The sequence below is a fragment of the Bubalus bubalis genome, chromosome 8 (assembly GCF_019923935.1).
Source record: "Bubalus bubalis isolate 160015118507 breed Murrah chromosome 8, NDDB_SH_1, whole genome shotgun sequence".
In the NCBI taxonomy this organism is placed as follows: Eukaryota; Metazoa; Chordata; class Mammalia; order Artiodactyla; family Bovidae; genus Bubalus; species Bubalus bubalis.
In genome coordinates, this window is record NC_059164.1 from 42,170,387 (window position 1) to 42,193,246 (window position 22,860).

A 22,860-nucleotide genomic window follows, 5' to 3' on the forward strand; every position below is an offset into this window, starting at 1 on the left:
AGGTTTTAAAAAATTTAATTTTAGAACATAATGCCTTCAACCTTTAAAAAATATTGCCAGTGGAAATTAATCATTTTTTACCCAAAATGAATTTTCCAACACATTGTATATTCTGACATTAGTTTATGCCTCTCATTTGTCATCCAGATTTGATCCTAATATACTAAAGGAAGAACTGATTGGCCATTGCATGGCCTAGTTGGTAAAAATTTTGGAGAGTGAAATAAATTTAAGGGTTTGAAGTGTTAATTCTTTTTCTAGTATATAGAGAATGTGGACGGTAGCTTACAGGTCAATAAGCCTGCAAGTACTAGTACTTTGTTTACATATTTGTTGCAGGAAGGAGGACCCCTTCCAGGGCCCGAAACTGGGCTCTTGTCTAACACAGGGAAATGAATTCTCCGAGGAGACACATGTGCTGACAAAGCAAGAGATTTTATTGGGAAAGGGCACCCGGGTGGAGAGCAGTAGGGTAAGGGAACCCAGGAGAACTGCTCTGCCCTGTGGCTCGCAGTCTCGGGTTTTATGGTGATGGGATTAGTTTCCGGTGGTCTTTGGCCAATCACTGTAATTCAGAGTCTTTCCTGGTGGTGCACGCATTGTTCAGCCAAGATGGATGCTAACGAGAGGGATTCTGGGAAGTGGACGGACACGCGGTGTCTCCTTTAGACCCTTCCCGAACTCTTCCGGTTGGTGGTGGCTTATTAGTTCCGTATTCCTTATCAGGATCGCCTGTCATAAAACAACTCATGCAAATGGTTACTACGGTGCCTGGCCAGGGTGGGCGGTTTCAATCAGTGTGCTTCCCCTAACATATTTCCCTTCTCTGTACTTGTGCATACTATTTGCATGTATGCCTTATGGGAATTCCAATCAGACTATGCAAAATGTCTTATGTAGGTAGCATTGAAAAAGGAAGAAAAATGCTTAAAGCTTTCTCAGGGAAGGAAGAGTTCCAGGAAACAAATCCACAGCCTTGATATGTCTCACTTTTGGTTCTTACCTCACAAGCTGGACAGAGATCTCGGAACCTGACTTCTCCAACGGAGCTATACTGAGCAATAGGATTGAGTTCCTGTGGCTGTTTACTCTATAGGCAATATACAGGAAACAAGAGTGGTGGACCCTTGCAATGACCCCTGGGGAGGGTATCACCTCCCAATTGAATTAGAATTAAAGGCAAGAATGAAGGAAGAAAAATGACTTACTAATATAATACTGATTTAATTATACTCATTTCTCAATTCTAATTAGTATTTAGTTATTTAATTCTAAGTAATAATAAAGATTTTCTGATCCTTGAAATCAACCATTATTTGGTACAAAATAATTTTTAACAAATGACAGCACCTTCCCCCCTCAAAGCAGCAGATCATGAAAATATAAAAGTAAATTGACATTTTGATAACATTTCTATTTTCCATTATATTTTATGTCATAGCAAAGCAGTCTACAGAACAATAGAGGTCCTTTCATGGAAGTGAGATATGTAAATTCCTGAGCTAGCAGACTCCTGGCCCAATATTCAAACCACCTCTTCTAAAAGGGCACAATGGTCTGCATTTTTCACTGAAAAATCTATGCAGCCACATTCCATGGCGATGAGCCCTTTATAAACTTGAAGAAAAATGCTTTGTATGTTTCCTTTAATCTTAACCCTCTGCTATTTTCTGTTTCCAAACAAACAGAAGGACAAATGCAAACTGCCAACTCACAGGGTGTACAAACAAGTGTTATTGAATATTCAAAAGTATGGTGGTATTTCTAAAATTCAGCAACAAATCACTTAGAGTCTTTCTTTTGTTTTAATTTTTTCCTTATTCAGGCACCACAAGGCCACATAAGGAGGGTGAGGTCCCTGGAGTGGACTATATTTTCATCACTGTTGAAGATTTTATGGAATTGGAGAAAAGCGGTGCTCTCCTAGAAAGTGGGACTTATGAAGGTAAGCACAGCTCTACTGCTGAATTTATTTCTTGTTGTATCACATTTTTCTCTTTCGACTGAATGAATGCATTAGAACACCACATTACTAAATTGCTATTGTTTTGGTTTGAGAGCTTTTATGAGGTCACTTTAGAAGAGTATTTTGTAAAGAAAATTTAAAATATATCTGGGTGAATTCTTCTCTTGAGATGCCAATAGAAATATATATGTATATTCCCACTGTAACCTTGTGTTACAGATATCCAGAGGGTAAATTGTGATCTTCAGCTAAAGTATCTTCATCTTTAGGTAGTATCCAAAGGACCACAGGGCTTGAGTTCCACAGTCTTGTAACTACTTCTGTGCAGTTTTCTCCAGTTACTTCACTTCACTTGCCTTCACTGGCCTCTCATAGAAAATGATGGTGTAGGAAAAAATATGAATTGTGGATAAACTCCAAAGCTCTACCACAAGTTTACTTGCATGCCTGTGTCAGACATGAATGAATGAAATTAAAACCTTGAATGTAGGAAGTACGTTTTAGTAGAAAAAGTGCTGTAACCTAAGCCAGGATCTGCTTCAGTTCCAAACCTGGCTTTACTCCATACCCACTGTGAACATTAAGTAACCCAGGTAGTGTCTGTGAACCTCAGTAGTCTTACCTGTAAAAGGATAATGACAGCATAGAAAAATAAGAATAAATAACAACATGATTCCTTGTGTATGTTTAATTAACATCTACAGGCATGTAATAGTTGATGTCTAATGAAATTACAGATCTGTGTCTGAGCAGTGAGATTTTACTGGAACTAGAAAATAGTATAAAATAATACTTTTATTCTTATACCACAGTATTGTATATGTAAACTTTGCTTATATGTACTATGAAGTCCAAAGATGAATCTAGTCTTACTGAACTATAATAAATAGTGTGTGATACTAAAAACAAAACTCATATGCATTGCTGCTTAACCCATCAAATATCAGAGGTCTACAGTGAGCAACTGGGTTTGTAACAGTTTGTTCACCTTTTTCCTCCTTCATTTACTTGTAAATGTCCAGTGGACTATAGTTATTTAAGAACTCAGTATTTTTAAGTTGTCAAAGTATTATAATCTTGTTTTGCCTCACACTTCTATGGCAATTTAGGCTGAGACATGTGCCTAGGTTATAGCTCAGACATTAAGCTACTTATTGCCATGTTCATAGGAAATAAGCAAAAATACCTAGGAAAAGAAAATGAATTTATATTTGAATGTTGTTTCTTCTTGTCAAAAATGAATGATAGTGAAGATTGATTGAAAATATTATATAATTTATTTTTATTTAAGTATAGTTGATTTAGAGTATTAGTTTCAGGTATACAGCATGATTCAATATTCTTATAGATTATACTCCATTGAGAGTTATTATAAGGTGATGGGTACAATTCCCTATGCTATACAATATATTCTTGTTGCTTATCTATTTTATACATAGCAGTTAAATAAAAAGCTATGCTGATCATATAAGATGCCTTAAAGTATACATGAAAAATGCCTGTATAAATCATAGAAAATAATGATATCAAAGAAGTCAGAGTAAATTAGCAATGAATTTTGTAGTATATTTTCCTGTGGACTTTGCAACATCATTCATTAGTTTCTGTGTCTGCCAATAATAACATCTTGTATTTAGTTACCGTATTTATGTAACAAAGAACCTATGCCTTAACAACCAAGATCATTCCAAGAGTAGTATGATTAACAAATATGGCTTATTCTTTTGTTAAGGATTGTATTAACTATATAGAAGGTAAAAAATTAAATCAAATGTTCATGTTAAACTTCCTGTATTTTCATGATAAACTAGATGTCATGGAGTTTAATATCAATATTTTAGAATTAAAGCCTAGCTTAAATTTTAGGTTTCAGCTAAATTTTGAGGGAAATATTCTGAAACCATACAAACATAACTAAGTTTTGTTATGATTTACAGTGGATTGTCCTGAATCTTCTTCAGACATTTTTTTAGCACTGACAGAAAAGTTGTCTAAATTGTTGCCAAATTGTTAATCACCCCCATGTTCATAGAGCTGATTTTTGAATAATGAGGCTGATTTACACATATGACTTCAGAGAATCAGGGCTATTATTTATAAAAACACATTGTGTACTTGGATAAATAAGAATCTCTTTTCTTAGGTCGTATAACCATCTGGACATCTTTTTTGGGTGTTAGTTCTAAAAGGTCTTGCAGGCCTTCATAGAACCGTTCAGCTTCTTCCGCATTACTGGTTGGGGCATAGACTTTGGCATCACTGACTCAATAGACGTGAGTTTGAGTGAACTCCAAGAGTTGGTGATGGACAGGGAGGCCTGGCGTGCTGCGATTCATGGGGTCGCAAAGAGTCAGACAAGACTGAGCGACTGAACTGAACTGACTGATAATCATCTGGGTGGACATGAATGGAGCATTCTCAGATCTCAAAATCTTCAGATTTTCCTATAGTTACAGCTGAGAAATCAATGGAATTGGCATTCTAATAAAAATCACTCCTATTCCTTCAGGATTAATCACAAGCTCTGAACTCAGAACTACCAGAGTTACCTGTGTTATTAATGTGTTACCCATCATGGAAGCCTAGGGACTGCCTTTTCTACTGTTGGTTCTTTCAGAATATACTGCGTAGCAATCATGTTCTACTCAACTAGATAAAGACAGACCTCAGGGCTTTTATATTTATCAAGCTTTCTTGTATCACTTTCTTGTAAGTTTTATTTAACAAAATGCCAGTTTCCCTGTTATATGTTCTCCCTTCCATACTATTTGGGCCATTATTCTTCTTCCTTCTTGCTAGACCATTCTCATGCCTTCTCATGCCTACTCTTCACAGCTCTCAGCCAGACAAGAAAATTCACTTCTGATATCTGTGAATCCACTAAAGAACTTAGAAAGAAATTGAGTTCCTCTCAGCTCAGACCTGTTAACTATATGGGAGTCTTAAGACTGATATATGTACATATGTACTTTTGTCTTGTTGTCAGTAAGTCTAATTTGACAAATTCTAGAATCTGTTCTTTGATTAGAAACTAGATTTTAGTTCTGCCTCTTAGATATTGGCTCAAAGTTCTTGCTCCAGAGGAATAATTCTATTATTATCAGAGGCTGCAAGGAAAGCTTTAGTATACTTGTACCATCATCTACAGTTAGGCCACATAGCACGAGACAGCATTTTAGCAGATTCTTAAAGTTTTTTCTGCATCACCAACCCCCCATCTAGTATGAGCAACTTCTTTCAGTTTGTTATACAACAGCTGCCAAATGGCCTTGCCTGTAAATGGCCCAGAGGACTTGACTCTAATGGACCATCAGGTGTTGGTAAAGACTCTTCCATGATTTGGATGATCTCATCTTCATCTTTTCATATTCAGTCAGGTTGAAAATTAAATTAATATGACAAGGCCTAGTTTCAGCCTGACTTAACCTCAAGTAACAGGAGATAACACCATGAACCTTCGTATCAGGACTGAAGATATAGGCTTCATGTGAAACATAAATCACAGAGTTCTGTGGATGAATGCAGGCAATTTTGGGGGGATTAAGGTCATCTGCGGGTATAAATGAGATACTGACAGGTAGAATTAAATAAGTACATTTGGTAGTTTAAAGGTTATGTACTTTACAGAAGGAAACAATGGCCCTTGAGAACTGTCCAAAGTGCTGAATTACTCAGGTATCTAAATCCATGAATCCTGCCTGACTTAATTCCAGTGTTTGGAATGCTGCATTCATGGTTTCACTGGACACTCACACTGCCTCAGCCTGCATTCTGAATGTCATCATTAACTAAACCCATGTCACTTGAGCTGCACCTAGACAATAATTTTATTTAATTTATCAAGTGAGATTATCCATGATCATGTTCCAGAGCAGCAGTTCTAACGTTGAATATTGTATTTTGCTGTTCTGCTTTTAAAATGAAGCAAAGCTATTTTTCTATCTATTGAAGAAACCACTGGTCTTAAAGTTTTTCTTTAAATGGACATAAGCTTGATTCCTTCCATTTTTAAGAGGACCAAATCAAGCTCACAAGTTATTAGGGCATCTGACAGAATATAGTGAAAATACGACACTCACCTTCACCTTAACGCTGTGGTTTCTCCTAATCATGGTATATGGACTTGCTGTTGTTCAGTTGCTCAGTTGTGTCTGTCTATTTGTGACACCATGAACTGCCACGTGCCAGGCTTCCCTGTCCTTCATTATCTCCCAGAGTCTGCCCAAACTCATGTCCATTGAGTCAGTGATGTCATCCAACCATCTCATCCTCTGTCATCCCCCTCTTCTCCTACCCTCAATCTTTCCCAGCATCAGGGACTTTTCCTATGAGGCAGCTCTTCATATGAGGTGATCAAAGTATTGAAGCTTTGGCTTCAGCATCAGTCCTTTCAGTGAATATTCAGGGTTCATTTCCTTCAGGATTAACTGGTTTGATCTCCTTATTGTCCAAGGGACTCTCAAGAATTTTCTCCAGCACCACAGCTCAAAAGCATCAATTCTGCAGCATTCAGCCTTCCTTGTGGTATAATCCGCATATCTGTTCATGACTACTGGAAAAACCATAGCTTTGATTATACAGACCTTTGTCAGAAAATTGATGCCTCTACTTTTTAATATGCTGTCTAGGTTTGTCATAGCTTTTCTTCTAAGGAGCAAGCATCTCCTGATGCAATTTCATCACTGCAGTCTCCATCCACAGTGATTTCAGAGCCCAAGAAAATAAAGTCTGTCACTGTTTCCATTGTCTCTCCATCTACTTGTCATGAAGTAACAGGACCAGATGCCATGACTTTAGTTTTTTGAATGTTAAGTTTTAAGCCAGCTTTTTCACTCTCTTTCACCATCATCAAGAGGCTCTTTAGTTCCTTTTTTGTTTCTGCCACTAGGGTGATGTCATCTGCATATCTGAGGTTATTGATATTTCTCCTCAGTTCAGTTCAGTGGCTCAGTCGTGTCCAACTCTTTGCAACCCCATGAATTGCAGCATGCCAGGCCTCCCTGTCCATCACCAACTCCTGGAGTTCACTCAAACTCACATCCATCGAATCAGTGATGCCATCCAGCCATCTCATCCTCTGTCGTCCCTTTCTCCTCCTGCCCCAATCCCTCCCAGCATCAGAGTCTTTTCCAATGAGTCAACTCTTCACATGATGTGGCCAAAGTACTGGAGTTTCAGCTTTAGCATCAGTCCTTCCAATGAACACCCAGGACCAATCTCCCTTAGAATGGACTGGTTGGATCTCCTTGCAGTCCAAGGGACTCTCAAGAGTCTTCTCCAACACCACAGTTCAAAAGCATCAATTCTTCGGTGCTCAGCTTTCTTCACAGTCCAACTCTCACATCCATACATGACCACTGGAAAAACCATTTCCCCTGGCAATGTTGATTCCAGCTTGTGCTTCAACCAGCCCAGCATTTTACATGATATATTCTGCAAAGAAGTTAAATAAGCATGGTGACAATATACAGCCTTGCTCTACTCCTTTCCCAATTTGGAACCAGTCTATTGTTCAATGTCCAGTTCTAACTTTTGCTTTTTGATCTGTATACAGGTTTCTCAGGAGGCAGGTAAGGTGGTCTGGTATTTCCATCTCTTTAAGAATTTTCCACAGTTTGTTGTGATCCACACAGTCAAAAACTTTAGAGTAGTCAATGCAGCAGAAATAGATTTTTTCTGGAATTATCTTGCTTTCTCTGTGATCCAGCAGATGTTGGCAATATGATCTCTGGTTCCTCTTCCTTTAAACAGCACACCTAGTTTCTCAAACAGTTTTACTACAAGGATTCTGAAAATCAAGTTTTTCTAGCATTTGTACATAAATGAGTGCTATTCTTCCTGATATATCACATATCACTCTATAAAATTTTAAGTATTAAGGATGAATAATTTTCTAGAAAAATAAGCCAGTCACTCCTATGATGAGTGAGATACAATAAATTTTACATAAAATCATTCAATTTCACTAATTAAAGTCCACATCCACTTCTTTTAGCATTAGCTGCTGCTAAGTCGCTTCAGTTGTGTCCGACTCTGTGCAAACCCATAGACGGCAGCCCACCAGGCTCCCCCGTCCCTGGGATTCTCCAGGCAAGAACACCGGAGTGGGTTGCCATTTCCTTCTACAATGCATGAAAGTGAAAGGTGAAAGTGAAGTCGCTCAGTCATGTCCGACTCTTTGCAACCCCATGGACTGCAGCCCACCAGGCTCCTCTGTCCATGAGATTTTCCAGGCAAGAGTACTGGAGTGGGGTGCTATTGCCTTCTCTGTTAGCATTAGCTAGGTACATGTATTATTGAAATTTGATCCTCTGTTTCCAGTCTAGATAGCATTGGTGTCTGAGGTGTCCAATGAAAAATCATTATTGGTAATATAAACAATCTTCAGAAAAGCTATTCTTCTATAAACCCAACCTTCTATCCACTGAAATGTAAATATTTCCTGAAGGGCAGATCAATGCTTCAGTTGATGCTAAGATTGCTGTCATTCCAGGATACCAAAGAGAGAGAAAATTCATTTTTTTCTCTTTCCCTTATATTCTGTTACAAGAGAAAATTTTTACTATGTAAATAATAACCCCCACAGCAACAGTAGATTCTTGGAGCTTGCAGTTAAAAGGGTCCAGCTGTTATTACATATTGTAACATTTTTTTTTTCTTTTGAACATATTGTAACTTTTTTTTCTTTTTCTTTCTCTTGACAATTTTCCTATTGTGGAAGATTCTAAGCCATGCATTTTGGTGTTCTTTTTAGGAACATTAAGCATTTGCACATAAGGTTCACTACATGTTTATTTGACCAGTAAAGGAAAAACACATTTAGTGAAGTTTTACACCCCTTTGAGATCTTATAATGCCAGAGGTTTTTTGTAAGTGATTCAATTTGTGTTCAAAGCTGTTTACAGAGAGTATATGATTTTTGCATGCTGCTTTGCTCCTGTGTAAGGTACCAAGACTGGAAGTGTTATTGTGCATTAAAATTTGATAAAATTCTCTTTTGGTTTGAGACTTTTATACGCCCAGCCTTTTCAAAAATATGTAATGCAAATGCCTATTTCTAAGTATTCTTTTTTCCCAAGAGGGAGTATATGAGACAAACCAATAAATTAATTAACTAATTTAGTATTATTATTTAAATTATAACTTACAAACTGAAGTCAAGGAAAATAAAATGACCCGTTTACTGTTAATATTACCTAAACTACAATATTAACCACTTTCCAAGTTGGTTCTATATGTTTTTGTTCAATGTAGATGAAAGGATCAGGACCAACCTTTTTTGGAGTACATTATTAAAATAAATCCAGTAATAATGAACATAAGACTTGCTTCTTTGACTCTCCTACAACCCACAATGATATTATCCAAAACTGTGGTATTTGGGGTTTATTAGAGTCCCTCATGGAGAAGGCAATGGCACCCCCCTCCAGTACTCTTGCCTGGAAAATCCCATGGACAGAGGAGCCTGGTAGGCTGCAGTCCATGGGGTCACTAGGAGTCGGACACGACTGAGCGACTTCACTTTCACTTTTCAGTTTTATGCTCTGGAGAAGGAAATGGCAACCCACTCCAGTGTTCTTGCCTGGAGAATCCCAGGGACAGGGGAGCCTGGCGGGCTGCCATCTATGGGGTCGCACAGAGTCGGACACGACGGAAGCAAATTAGCAGCAGCAGCAGAATCCCTCAAGCTTACGTGTTTAATTACAATGATTTTCTAACTCCTGTACACATCTCTTATAAATTTTTATCTGAAGCAGATTGAGATTTCATATGAAATAAATATCATGACATTCGTATAGTGGGAAGAAAAAAATGCCTGACTTTAAATTTTTTACTTGTATTTCTCTCCACTACTTAAACAAGCAGGATCTATTTGCTTTTGCCGATTGGGTAAATAGTTTCAAGACCCCCTTGAGTTGTTTTTCTGAGTGGGCACAAAATGGATAACAATATTGATAATAACTATTTTGTAATGTTTATGTGTACATTGATACATATTGAAAGATATTTACTGTATCTTACAATTCCGTGACTATCAGAAACAGTGTTAAGTGAAAATATTAGTTGGTCAGACATGTCCGACTATTTGCAACCCTATGACTCTAGCCTGCCACTCTGTACTATCCATGGGATTCTCTAGGCAAGAATACTGTAATGGGTTGCCATTTCCTTCTCCAGGGGATCTTCCCGACCCAGGGATAGAACCCTGGTCTCCTACATTGAAGGCAGCTTCTTTACCATCTGAGTCACCAGGAAGTGCCAAAGACAGTACATTTACTCATTCCACAACATCAATTCTTGATCAAAGTGATTACAACAGTCTTCTACACGAGAGTTCATGTTTCTCTAAAATAATATCAATATAGTGATGATCAGTGGCTCTTGTCATTAGTCTTATATTAGACATAAACATCTTCCTAAAGGAGAAGTTTTATTTATTCCAGTTATTCTGTGATGCCCTGATGTCCCTTTCCTGTCAAGCTTTTTTTCAGACACTTATTTCATACATTATTTGAAAACTATAACCTGTCATCCTACTTTACAAAAACCAGTTTTGTATATGAATTTCAAATCTGAAAAATAAAACTTTCTGAGACATCCTTTCCTTATATTTTCCATGTTTCTAATGTTAAGATAGTAGGGTCTACAATCTGATTAACCATAGATTTGTTATTTCTCTCAGGGAGAATGAAAATCATTAAAATAGGAAAGCTGTGCATGCTCTAATGTTTATTACTCAATACTGTATTTAGTATTTAGTAATAAAATACAGAACATTGATCTCAATCTCCAACAAAGTTACAGTAGATGTAGATGGTTTTATGAATTGTTTTTATAAACTATAATTCTCATTCAGACTGTGTATAAAGCAATATCTGAAACTTTGAGGCTTCCATTGGTCATGCTGCAAAAAAGACAGATACATTGAGTGCTTTGAATAAATATTAGTCAAACTGTGACTGCAGCGCCTGTGGGAGTGCGTAGTTGCTCAGTTCTGCCAGCTCTTTGCACCCTTTACACCTTAGCCTGCCAGGCTCCTCTGTCCATGGGATTTTTCAGGCAAGAATATTGGAGTGGGTTGCCGTTTTCCTCCTCCAGGGGATCTTCCCCACCCAGGGATAGTACCCACATCTCTTGTGTCTCCTGCATTGCAGGCTAAGGCTTCATTTCATAAACCATCATTTCTCAAAAAATACCCTTTTGTCCCTATATTTGAACACAGTCATGCTGTGTAAGATTCATTCCATACGAAAGTTCTTCCTTATCCAAGACTTTAAACTCTGGCAATTATGGAAAATTATTCATAAGATCAGGTCAAAATTTAATATACTGAAGCAGTGAGTCCCTCTCTATACAGTTATCAGATCTCTTAGATCTGTTATGAGCTGTATATGTATGTATATAACAAGCAAATAAGATAAAGTTCAAGTAGTCAACATATCTTGTCTACGTGGGAATTTTTTCATTAAAGTTTATTCTTAATACTCTAAAATATGAATTTTTAAGGCCTGATTGAAAATTGATCATTGTTATTATAATAAAATGAAAAATTTTACTCATGCTATCTTCAGCCTATTGAGGAGGGCATGGCAACCCACTCCAATATTCTTGCCTAGAGAATGAACAGAGGAGCCTGGTGGGCTACAGTCCATGGAGTCACAAAGAGTTGGACACAATTGAAGTGACTTAGCATGCACGTCTTTAGCTTATTTGCTATGCTGGCCTCCTTTCTGTTCCTCAAACAGAACAAGCACATTCTCACTTATTTGGGGTCTTGAATTTGCTATTTCATTCTCCTAGACTATTTGTTTTCAAAACACCCACAGCTATCCCTTTTTCTTATTCATGATATTCATCTAAGAATCTTCAGAAAACTCTTACCTGACAACCTTATCCAAAATAACACCTGCTGACATTCTTTGTTCCCTTCCTCTGATTATTTTCTTTATTGCACTGACTATAACTAAAAGTCCATCCTATGTCCATTTGTTTATTTGATTATTCTCAGTATCCACCCACTTGAATGTCAACTCCTCAAGAGGTTAAATAATTTGTTTGGATCACTGCTAATTCTTGAGCTTAGTATGGTTTCTGGCACTTAGGAAGCACTCAATATAAGTTGAATGAATACCTAGGTTCCTTCCTCCAAGAAAGCAATGCTGCTGCTGCTGCTAAGTCACTTCAGTCGTGTCCGACTCTATGCGACTGGAGTGGGGTGCCATTGCCTTCTCCAAGAAAGCAATGGGAATCCCTTAATTCCTACCTACAAGTTCAAACAGAATTGAAACTCTGGAACACATCCACTTCCTAATTCAAAATGCTCTAGGTCAAGACGTTTAGAGCTACAGCATCAATTTAGCTTCAGAACCTTTGTCCTTGATTCTCTAGTATTATAATTTTAATCATTTTGTTCTTGTCTTAATTCTCATTATTTGCCTCATGAGTTCCTGTTCTGAGTTCCTGTACTTGTTTCTCTCTCAGTATCTTATAAACTCTAATACTTTCTCCAGAATTCATATCTTATCTTCCTATGGCCTTTCCTCATAGTCTGATTTTCATCATAGTGATCTATTGTTTGTTAGATTACTCAAATTCCAAGCCTACTAAACTTAGTCAACAAAACCATATCTTCCAGTAGCCCTCCTGCAACTCTCCACGTCCACATCCTATGTTCTATTGACTATAAGCCAAATACTTCTTAAACTGATAATTACCCTGTCATATAAATTATGTCCTCAGAGGGTAAAGCGTCTGCCTGCAATGCAGGAGACCGGAGTTCGATCCCTGAGTCGGGAAGATCCCCTGGAGAAGGAAATGGCAACCCACTCCAGTATTCTTGCCTGGAGAATCCCATGGATAGAGGAGCCTGGTAGGCTACAGTCCACCGGGTCGCAAAGAGTCAGACATGACTGAACGACTTCACTTTCCTTTCCTTTCCTTTCATGATTGCTTTTTGTCAAAGTTTTATAATGACTATCTTGATTTTTCTACGTCTAGTACAGAATGTCAGTGGAGAGGTGGAGAACAGAGGTAATGAGGCCAAACAAATAGGACAGGTAGAAGGGTTCTGTAATTTATGGTAAAATGTAGCAGCAGATTGGAGGATGGAGACTCCTAGAGACAGGCACACTGATAACCTGACAGTGATTCAGGACAGGGGAAAAGTACAAAAACTGTACATATGAAATTAAAAAAAAAAGAGTCATGTAGGATTATTTCTTATAGTGGGAGCACTTGTCAGTCTCCCAAAAAATAGCAGAGTATTGCAACCCAGCACAGCTACTGATTTTCCTTATAATGACCTTGAGCAAATCAAAAGTTAACATATGCAAAAAAAAAAGGTAATATTTGAGAAATATTTCTTTCAAAGATGATTAAAATTTTAAAAGTTTGAGCTTCTAATAGGGAAAGGCTAGACTATTCACCCAAATAGAATACTACACTCCCTGAAAATGCCGAGCAAATGGAATGCATATCTTGGTATAAAATATTTTAACTATCTTCTCTCTAGAAACAATTTATAATGTCAGTTCAAATTTATATTCAAATAAACACTTGATTAAACTGTCTATGATTAATTTATGAAAGTATTCAGTAAATGCAGACAAACCTGATGTTCTTATATGCCCCAACTGTTCCAGACTTATATAAATATATTTTTAAAAATGACTAGATTGTAATGAAGTTGGAAACAACATATACCTTGGTCCTGATAATGTTTGTCATTTTTTGAATATGTTAGATTTAAAATAGACCTATAAATCTATTGCTGCACTTATTGTTGCTATATAGTCACAAAGTCATGTCCAGTATGACAAACAGAATTGAAACTCTGGAACACATCCACTTCCTAATTCAAGTGGCAGCATGCCAGATTCTGCAGTCCTCCACTATCTCCCGGTTGTTGTTGTTCAGTCACTAAGTCATGTCCAGCTCTTTGCAACACCATGGACTGCAGCACTCCAGGCTTCCCTGTCCTTCACTATCTCTGGGAGTTGGCTCAGATTCATGTTCAATGAGTGGGTGATGCTATATATCCATCTCATCCTCTTCTGCTGTCTTCTCCTTTGCCTTCAGTCTTTCCCAGAATCAGGGTCTTTTCTAATGAGTCGGCTCTTTGTATCAGGTGGTCAGTCCTTCCAATGAATATTCATGGTCGATTTCCCTTAGGAATAACTGCTTTGATCTCCTTGCAGTCCAGGAACTCTCAAGTGGCTTCTCCAGCACCACAATTCAAAATCATCACTTATTCACTGCTCAGTCTTCTTTATGGTCCAACTCTCACATCTGTACATGACTGGTGGGAAAACCATAGCTTTCACTATGCAGACCTTTGTCAGCAAAGTGATGTCTCTGCTTTTTAATATGCTGTCTATGTTTGTCATAGCTTTCATCCTATTACTCATAACTTCATTGAGTTATGCAAGCCCTTTCACCACGACAAAGTCGTGATCCATGAAAGGAATTGGTTCATTATCAAACTGTTATAAATTAATGTATTAATAAACTGCAAATTTACAAGTTCATCCACTAAGTTTTTTAAATCTTAACATACTAGTTTGTAGATTTTTTTTTTTTCACTTTTTGAAATACTCATCTGTCCTCTAAGAATCTTAAAGAGTGATAGCTGCAGGCTACTTTTTCAAAGCCTATATTTACAATTGGGAAGGAAATGATACAACATTATCTTGGCTTATTTTCATGAAAAGTTCACATTCAGAGAGAGTTATATATATATTCATCTTAGAAGCAAAATGTTGATCAGAAGTTAAAGATACTTTACACTGGGTAGCTTTCTTGCAGCATTATGTTATCATGTTTTTCCTTCATTTTCCTGGTCCTGCCTTTGTACTAACCTTCACTTTAGTAGTTTTCTTGCTTGTTTTCCTTTTAATGTTTAGCTCCTGTCATATTTTTATTCTCTCAGAATTTATTTTCTTTTTACTGATCTTTCAAGGGTTTTTACCAAAATCCCACTGACTTTATTCTCTTTCTTATTCTTGCTTTGTTTATCTTTTGATGTCCCCTGAAAATTGAGAACCCTTAATGGATTCTCTACTATATTCCTACTTTATGTCCTAAAAATACTCCCTTTTGGGGATATGCTGTAGTTTTACTTCTGATGGTTTTATATATTGGCGCTGACTCTTACATTTTATTATTTTTTTACCTGTATAGCTACAAGGAACAACAATGAGAATAATACAGATATTTATAAATGTCTCCACAAAGCAATGACTTGTTGAATAGAGTGGAAATTTAACTAAAATGACTTCTCGGTCCTGTGTAGGAAGCAGCAATGTGGTCCTGTATAGGAAGCAGCAATGTTTTAGAATTGGGTGTGCTCATGGAAGTTTTGTTCAAAGATGAGTTATATGGTTTGGCAGGGTATTTATCTAAAAACAGATGTAATTTATCCCAATTCACTATACTTTTCATGTTACTCAGTAAGTGCTACAGTATACTAGAATCTGCCCTCTTCCCAAATGGGTCCTATGTACTTAATATTTGCTTGAATGGAGAAAAATATTTCAGTGGATATTTTATCTTATTTTCTCTTTATAATATAAAACTATACCTCTGTAGTTTAGAAAATATAACATTTTCTTCTTTTATTATTCTTTCATCTTCAAATTCTTGTTTCATTATCTAGGCAGGCCTTTTTTGTAGTAATCAGAAGACTTTTGGGGGGAGTAAAAATGTTTCTCTCTGAGTATATGAAAATATTGAGCTAACAAAGGAAGAGATGTACTTTATTTTCATTTAGTCTTTATTATTATTTTATTCTTTAAAATTTTACTTCATTTCTAAATCATCCCTTGTTAATGCTCATTCTCAGCTAAATACATCCATATATTTCTTGTCACTTATTACTTTCTATTCTTGGTATTCTTATAATTATCATTCATTTAATTCTATTGTATTGTAACTTGAGACCACGTTTGGGGCTTAGTAGACTCCAATAACTTCTTATTACAAAATTGGATTCAGAAATATTACTTAATAAAATTGTTTGTGTTCTTCCAACATGGGTTTGCAGTAACTTGAAGAATATTTTTGTTACATGTTTGATTTAAATTTTACATAAATTTAATGACTCCTCTAGTAATGAAAAAATATATCATCATCTACTTTTCATAAAAAATAGTAGAAGTAGAAATCATAGGAGAGCAGATCATTTCCAAGAGTGAAAGAAAGCAGATCACAGCTGCCTCAAAATAAGAGAGTATTGATTAAGATCTTGCTAAAGATAACAAAATACATTAAATATGAGCATGAAAATATTGAGACAAAAGGTTGAGAAGCTAGAATTTGGGTTGTAAAGAGAAGCTGCTGTGGGAGGGGACTGTTGGGTTGCTAGAGAGAGAATTAACTTTAACAGGCCTTGCTGAGGCATGATGGATTCCAATCCTACAGCAGTCATTGATAACTTTTTTGGCTAGCAGTCTGCTTTCACGTATGAGAAATGTTAGCAGTGTACTTGTAGGAATTAAATAGAAGTATAATACTGTAGTGTTCAGAACTGGGTGATTGTCTGATAGAGTTGTTTGCATCCCAGGCTACATCTGTGTGTTCCAGAAAGTTCTTATCTCTTTGATGTCAGCAAAACCATATCACCATCACATTTTCTGAAAAATAAAATCTATAAATGTATTATAATATAGAGGATAGTTAGTGAAAGATTTTAGTACTCCAGGGAAACAAGGCATTGATGGGGAACATCTGTGGCCTAGAGGAAGCCAAAATGTATTTGTTCAAGTATATGTTTGAGGCCTAGGAACTGAAGGACCAAATGCTAGTCTTGGATTTTTCTTAAACTTGGTATGGGACCTTTACTGAGAGGGCTCTAGGAGAACATGAGCATTGTGGTCTGACGAGGAGGCCATAATAGATAAGTGAGACTTGTTCTATGTGATTTTAAAGAGTGGAACTAGGACAAATAATAGATAAAGAGACAAAGATTGTGCTTAGATATTTTTTTAAAATGCTGTCTAATAGCCAGGGCTGATGAAATAATAAACTAAATGTGTTGGTAAATAGTTGCTAAACATGGGCAACCTCTTTTGTTAGGGTTGTTCTAAAGGAAATACACAAATGGTTAAACCTCTGGATTGAAATAACTACAGCATCAAAAGATTAAAAAAAAAAAAAGTGTGTGAATTTGAGTGGGTCCTGGGATGCCTAGATATATGGTTAAACATTGTTTATGGTATGTCCACAAGTGTGTTTCTAGAATAGACAAGCATTTTAATTGCTGAATTTGGTAAACTACATGGCCTTCCCCAATGTGAGTTGGCAACAATCAACATGTTGAGAGTCCGAGTAAAACAAAAAGGTGAAAGAAGGTTGAATTTGCTCTCTGCCTGACTGAGTTGGACCATAGATCTTCTATCCCTTGGTGCTCCCGGTTTTTAGGTCTATGTATCCAATTTGTTCTTTCTCTATATAATCCTGGCTAATACACTAGGCTTCATGCTTTGTATACACTATCTATAATTTTCACAATGTTTCTTCTGTTAAAATATTATTTTACTCCTTTTCACAAGGAAGAATCTGAAGCTCAAATATGTTTAGTAACATAAGAAGTCTCTAAGGTAGTAAGTGAAAAAGTTGAAATTGCTTCAAGCCTTCTTTGACACAGAGTCTGTATCTGAAGGAACATTTTCCCAGTGGGAAATTATTTAGTCAATGTAAGGCTTAATTAGGAAAATAATTTCCTTTACAATAACACTATAAATCATAAGATACATAAAAGACTTAACTAAGGAAATGAAAGACCAGTATACAGAAAACTACAAAATATTGATGAAAAATTTAAAGACACAAACAAATGGAAAGACATTTCTGTGTTCATGAATTGGAAGATTTAATACTGGTAAGACATTCAAACTACGCAAAGTGATCTACAGATTCAAGGCAATCCACATCAAACACACTTTGACAAAAGTTGCAGCAATATCTTTTGTTAATCTGTCTCCTAGAGTAATGGAAGTAAAAGCAAAAATAAACAGGACCTAATTAAACTCAAAAGCTTTTGCACAGTGTGTGTGTGTGTGTGCGTGTGTGTACTTAGTTGCTCAGTCATGTCTGACTCTTTGTGGCCCTATGGACTGTAGACTGCCAGGCTCCTCTGTCCATGGGGATTCTCCAGGCAAAAATTCTGGAGTGGGTTGCCATGCCATCCTCCAGGGAACCTTCCCAATACTGGGATCAAACCCAGGTCTCCCACACTGCAGGCAGATTCCTTACTGTCTGAGCCACCAGGAAGCCCAAGAATACTGGAGTGGATAGCCTATCCCTTTTCCAGGGTATTCTCCTGACCCAGGAATGGAACTGGAGTTCTCCTGCATTGCAGGCAGATTCTTTACCAGCTGAGCTACCAGGGAAACCCCTTGCAGAGAATAAGAAACTAAAAATGAAAAGACAACCCACAGAATGAGAGAAAATATTTGTAAACAGTGTAACCAACAAGAGAGTAATTTCCAAAATTTACAAACAGCTTATACAGCTCAATATCAAAAAATCAAACAACCCAAATCAAATGTACCAAAGACCTAGATAGACATTTCTCCAAAGAAGAAATACAGATGGCCAAGAGACACATGAAAAGATGTTCAACTTTGCTAATTATTAGAGAAGTGCAAATCAAAACTACAATGAAATATCACCTCACACCAGTCAGAATGACCATCATCAGAAATTCTGCAAACAATAAAGCCTGGAGAGGTATGGAGAACAGGGAACCCTTCTATGCTAGAATATAAACTGGTACAACCACTATGGAGAACAGTATAGAGGGTCCTTATAAAAACAAAAATAGAGCTACTATAAGATCCAGCAATCCTATTCCAGGGCATATCCATAGAGGAACATGGTTTGAAAGGATATATGAACCCCAGTGTTTTCTGCAGCACTATTTACAATAGCCCAGACATGAAAGCAACATAAATGTTCATTGATGGATGAATGGGTAAAGAAGATGTGATACATATATACAACTGAATGTTACTCAGCCTTTAAAAAGAAATAATACCATTTGTAGTAACGTAGATGGATTCAGAGATTATCAAGATTAAGGGAAGTAAATCAGACAGAGAAATACAATATGATATCACTTATATGTTGAATCTAAAAAATATACAAACAAAACTTATTTACAAAACAGAAACAGACTGGAAATCAAATGCATGGTTACCAGACGGGAAGGTGGGAGGGGATAGATTTGGAGTTTGGGATTGGCATGTACACATTGCTGTATTTAAAATAGATAACTAATAAAAACCTACTGTATGGCATAAAAAACCCTGTTCATTACTCTATAATAACCTAAATGGGAAAGGAATTGTAAAAATAATAGGTATATTATACATATAGCTGAATTACTCTGCTGTACAACTGAAGCTAACACAATATTGTTAATCAACTTTATTCCAACATAAAATAATTGAAAAAAAGAAAATACATTTTTAAAAAAGATAAATGGATTTGGAAAAAAGAGAAATACAAAAATTGGCAAGGATGCAGAGAAAAGGAAACCCTGATGCTCTGTTTGTGGGGATTGTCTGCTAAGTCACTTCAGTCGTGTCCAACTCTATGCGACCCCATAGACGGCAGCCCACCAACCTCCCCCATCCCTGGGATTCTCCAGGCAAGAACACTGGAATGGGTTGCCATTGCCTTCTCTGGGGGATTGTAGTTACTACAGAAAATAGTAAGGTGTTTCCTCAAAAAATTGAAACTAAAACTACCCTATCATCTAGCAATTCTGGATATTTATATTGGAGATGAGTGAAAACATTCACTTGAAAAGACTACTGCATCCCCATATTTATTGCACCATATTTACAATAGCCAAGGTATATGGAAACTAAAGTATTCATTGATGTAAGAATGGATAAAAAAATCGAGATACACAGACAAGCACACAGACATACATATATACATACAGTGGAATATTATTCAGTCATAAAAAATAGCAAAATCTTAGCCATTCACAGCAACATGGATGAAACGTGAGGGCACTATACTAAATGAAGTAAGACAAAGACAAATATTGTATGAATTCCCTTATATGTGTAACCTAAAGAAAAATGTATTTAAACAAAATAAAAGCAACCAAACAAGCTAATAGATAGAGAACAGATTGGTGGTTGCCAGACATAGAGGTTGCTGGTGGAAAAAATGGCTGAAGAAGTCAAAAGGTTTATATATATACACACACACATAAAGTGAGCAATAATTTCTTTTGGAAGATAGAAATCAAGGGAAGGAGATAACAAAGATTTATTCGCTTAACTTTTCTGTTGTAATCATTTTTTTTAAATGACTCAACATTTATTTTTTAAAATATAAATTTATTTATTTTAATTGGAGGCTAATTACTTTACAATATTGTATTGTTTTTGCCATACATCAACATGAATCTGCCACGAGTGTACACGTGTTCCCCATCCTGAACCCCGCCCCCCCACCACCACCTCCCTCCCCATACCATCCCTCTGGGTCATCCCCGTGCACCAGCCCCAAGCATCCTGTATCATGCATCAAACCTGGACTGGCGATTCGTTTCACATTTAATATACATGTTTCAGTGCCATTCTCCCAAACCATCCCACCCTCACCGTCTCCCACAGAGTCCAAAAGACTGTTCTATACATCTGTGTCTCTTGCTGTCTCGCATACAGGGTTATCGTTACCATCTTTCTAAATTCCATATATATGCATTAGTATACTGTATTGGTGTTTTGCTTTCTGGCTTTCTTCACTCTGTATAATCGGCTCCAGTTTCATCCACCTCATTAGAACTGATTCATATGTATTCTTTTTAACGGCTGAGTAATACTCCATTGTGTATATGTACCACAGCTTTCTTATCCATTCGTCTGCTGATGGACATCTAGGTTGCTTCCATGTCCTGGCTATTATAAACAGTGCTGCGATGAACATTGGGGTGCATGTATCTCTTTCCCTTCTGGTTTCCTCAGTGTGTATGCCCAGCAGTGGGATTGCTGGGTCATATGGCCATCCTATTTCCAGTTTTTTGAGGAATCTCCACACTGTTCCCCATAGTGGCTGTACTAGTTTGCATTCCCACCAACAGTGTAAGAGGGTTCCCTTTTCTCCACACCCTCTCCAGCATTTCTTGTTTGTAGACTTTTGGATAGCAACCATTCTGACTGGCTTGAGATGGTACCTCATTGTGGTTTTTATTTGCATTTCTCTGATAATGAGTGATGTTGAGCATCTTTTCATGTGTTTGTTAGCCATCTGTATGTCTTCTTTGTAATCATTTTTTTATGTGTCTTTCCAACTGGACTTTAAGCCCTTTGCATCAGGGAGAGCTTCTTATTTATATGTGTAGACCTAGATCCCACAGTAGCTGGCACACAATAATCAGTAAATAGCCTTGGAAGGTGGGACAAAAAAAGAATTAATCAGCAAAATATATACAGGACTCCTACATTTTTTTAGTTTACACATGTAAAGGAATTCATATAATTAAGAAAAATGAAAAGTAAAACCAAAAAAACAAGCAAGCAACTCAATTTATAATACCTCAATTTAAATAACTCAATTTAAAAATGGGCTATGGACTTAAATGTGACTTGCCTGGTGGTTCAGATGGTAAAGCATCTGCCTACAATGTGGGACACCTGGGTTCAATCTCTGGGTCAGGAAGATCTCCTGGAGAAAGAAATGGCAACCCTCCTCAGTATTCTTGCCTGGGAAATCCCATGGATGGAGAAGCCTGGTAGGCTACAGTTCATGGGGTCACAAAGAGTCGGACATGACTGAACGACTTCACTACTACTAATATGGACTTAAATGGACATTTTTTCCCAAAGAAAACATGTAAATGGCCAACAGGTATATGAACAAATGCTGAATGTCACTAATCAGTAGGGATATGCTTGACTGCTAATGAATGGAGTATGTGGTGTGGGGTTTATACAGAAGACTTTTGATACAAATAAATAACAACATTAAGTATCTCTGACTTTTGACAGTTATTAATACTACGACTGCCAGATTTGGGAAATGGACCCTACAACTGGACACTAGATTACATTCTCAGCTCGCTCTCCTTCTTTAGGCCATTCATTCCAAGTTCAAAATTCTCTGCAGGAGTATCTCTGCTTGACTGATACTGGGGTTGCATGACTGCACCATAACTGCCAGCATTCAGGCTGATTTTGTTTTCATAGGTCTGCAGTGGAAGGTGAAGTGCTCACAATGCTCTTTCTCACAATGCTTACAAAAAGGTGGATTTCTCAAACAGAGGAAAGCATTAAAATGCTGGACAAACAGTAATGTTTGTCACTGTTGGGGCAACAGTCTTGCCCACCTCCAGGATTATAGTCAGAGGTACCTGACAAAGGACAAAGGTTTTTGTAAGAGGTATGTTTAAAAAAAATGATATTTGGGCTTTTATTGTTAATTTAATTCCATTAGTATTCAGGGGCTTGAGAGACCTTAGAAAATGTGTGCTACATTTACAAATATGTATAAAAGATGGGGAAGGGAGTAAAAATTTAAAATTAAAAATGGTGAAATATTTTTTGATAGAGGAAACAGCCCACATATATGAAAACAAATGCAAAGAAAGCAGAAAATGTCAAGGAAATTATGGGTGGGGTATATTAAGCAGAATCCAAGGGCATGTAAACTGCAAGACAAGGGGAAATTTTATAGAGCAGTCATTTTAACTATATTTTAAAACTTTATTGATGCCATAAAATCCAGACCCTGTAAACCTGAATTCTTCATTAAAATTAGGCTATCACATGCAAAGACAAATTGAACTGGGATGTAAAAGAGAAACTAGAGGTAAACTAGTAAACTAGTAACATTTTAGAGAATGTTTGCATAAATAGCATTTTAGAAAATATTTC

The 22,860-nt window shown here is 36.8% G+C and overlaps 1 protein-coding gene across 13 annotated transcripts in view; it reads left to right on the top strand.

Annotated features, from left to right (window-relative positions):
* Window positions 1-22,860, top strand: part of MAGI2 (membrane associated guanylate kinase, WW and PDZ domain containing 2) — a 1,452,748-nt gene that overhangs the window by 800,346 nt on the left and 629,542 nt on the right. For all 13 annotated transcript variants that reach the window (XM_044947150.2, XM_025292002.3, XM_025292003.3 and 10 more), the window contains exon 3: window positions 1,826-1,945. In XM_044947150.2, the coding sequence (XP_044803085.2) occupies window positions 1,826-1,945 (120 nt within the window). The remainder of the gene's footprint in view (window positions 1-1,825; window positions 1,946-22,860) is intronic.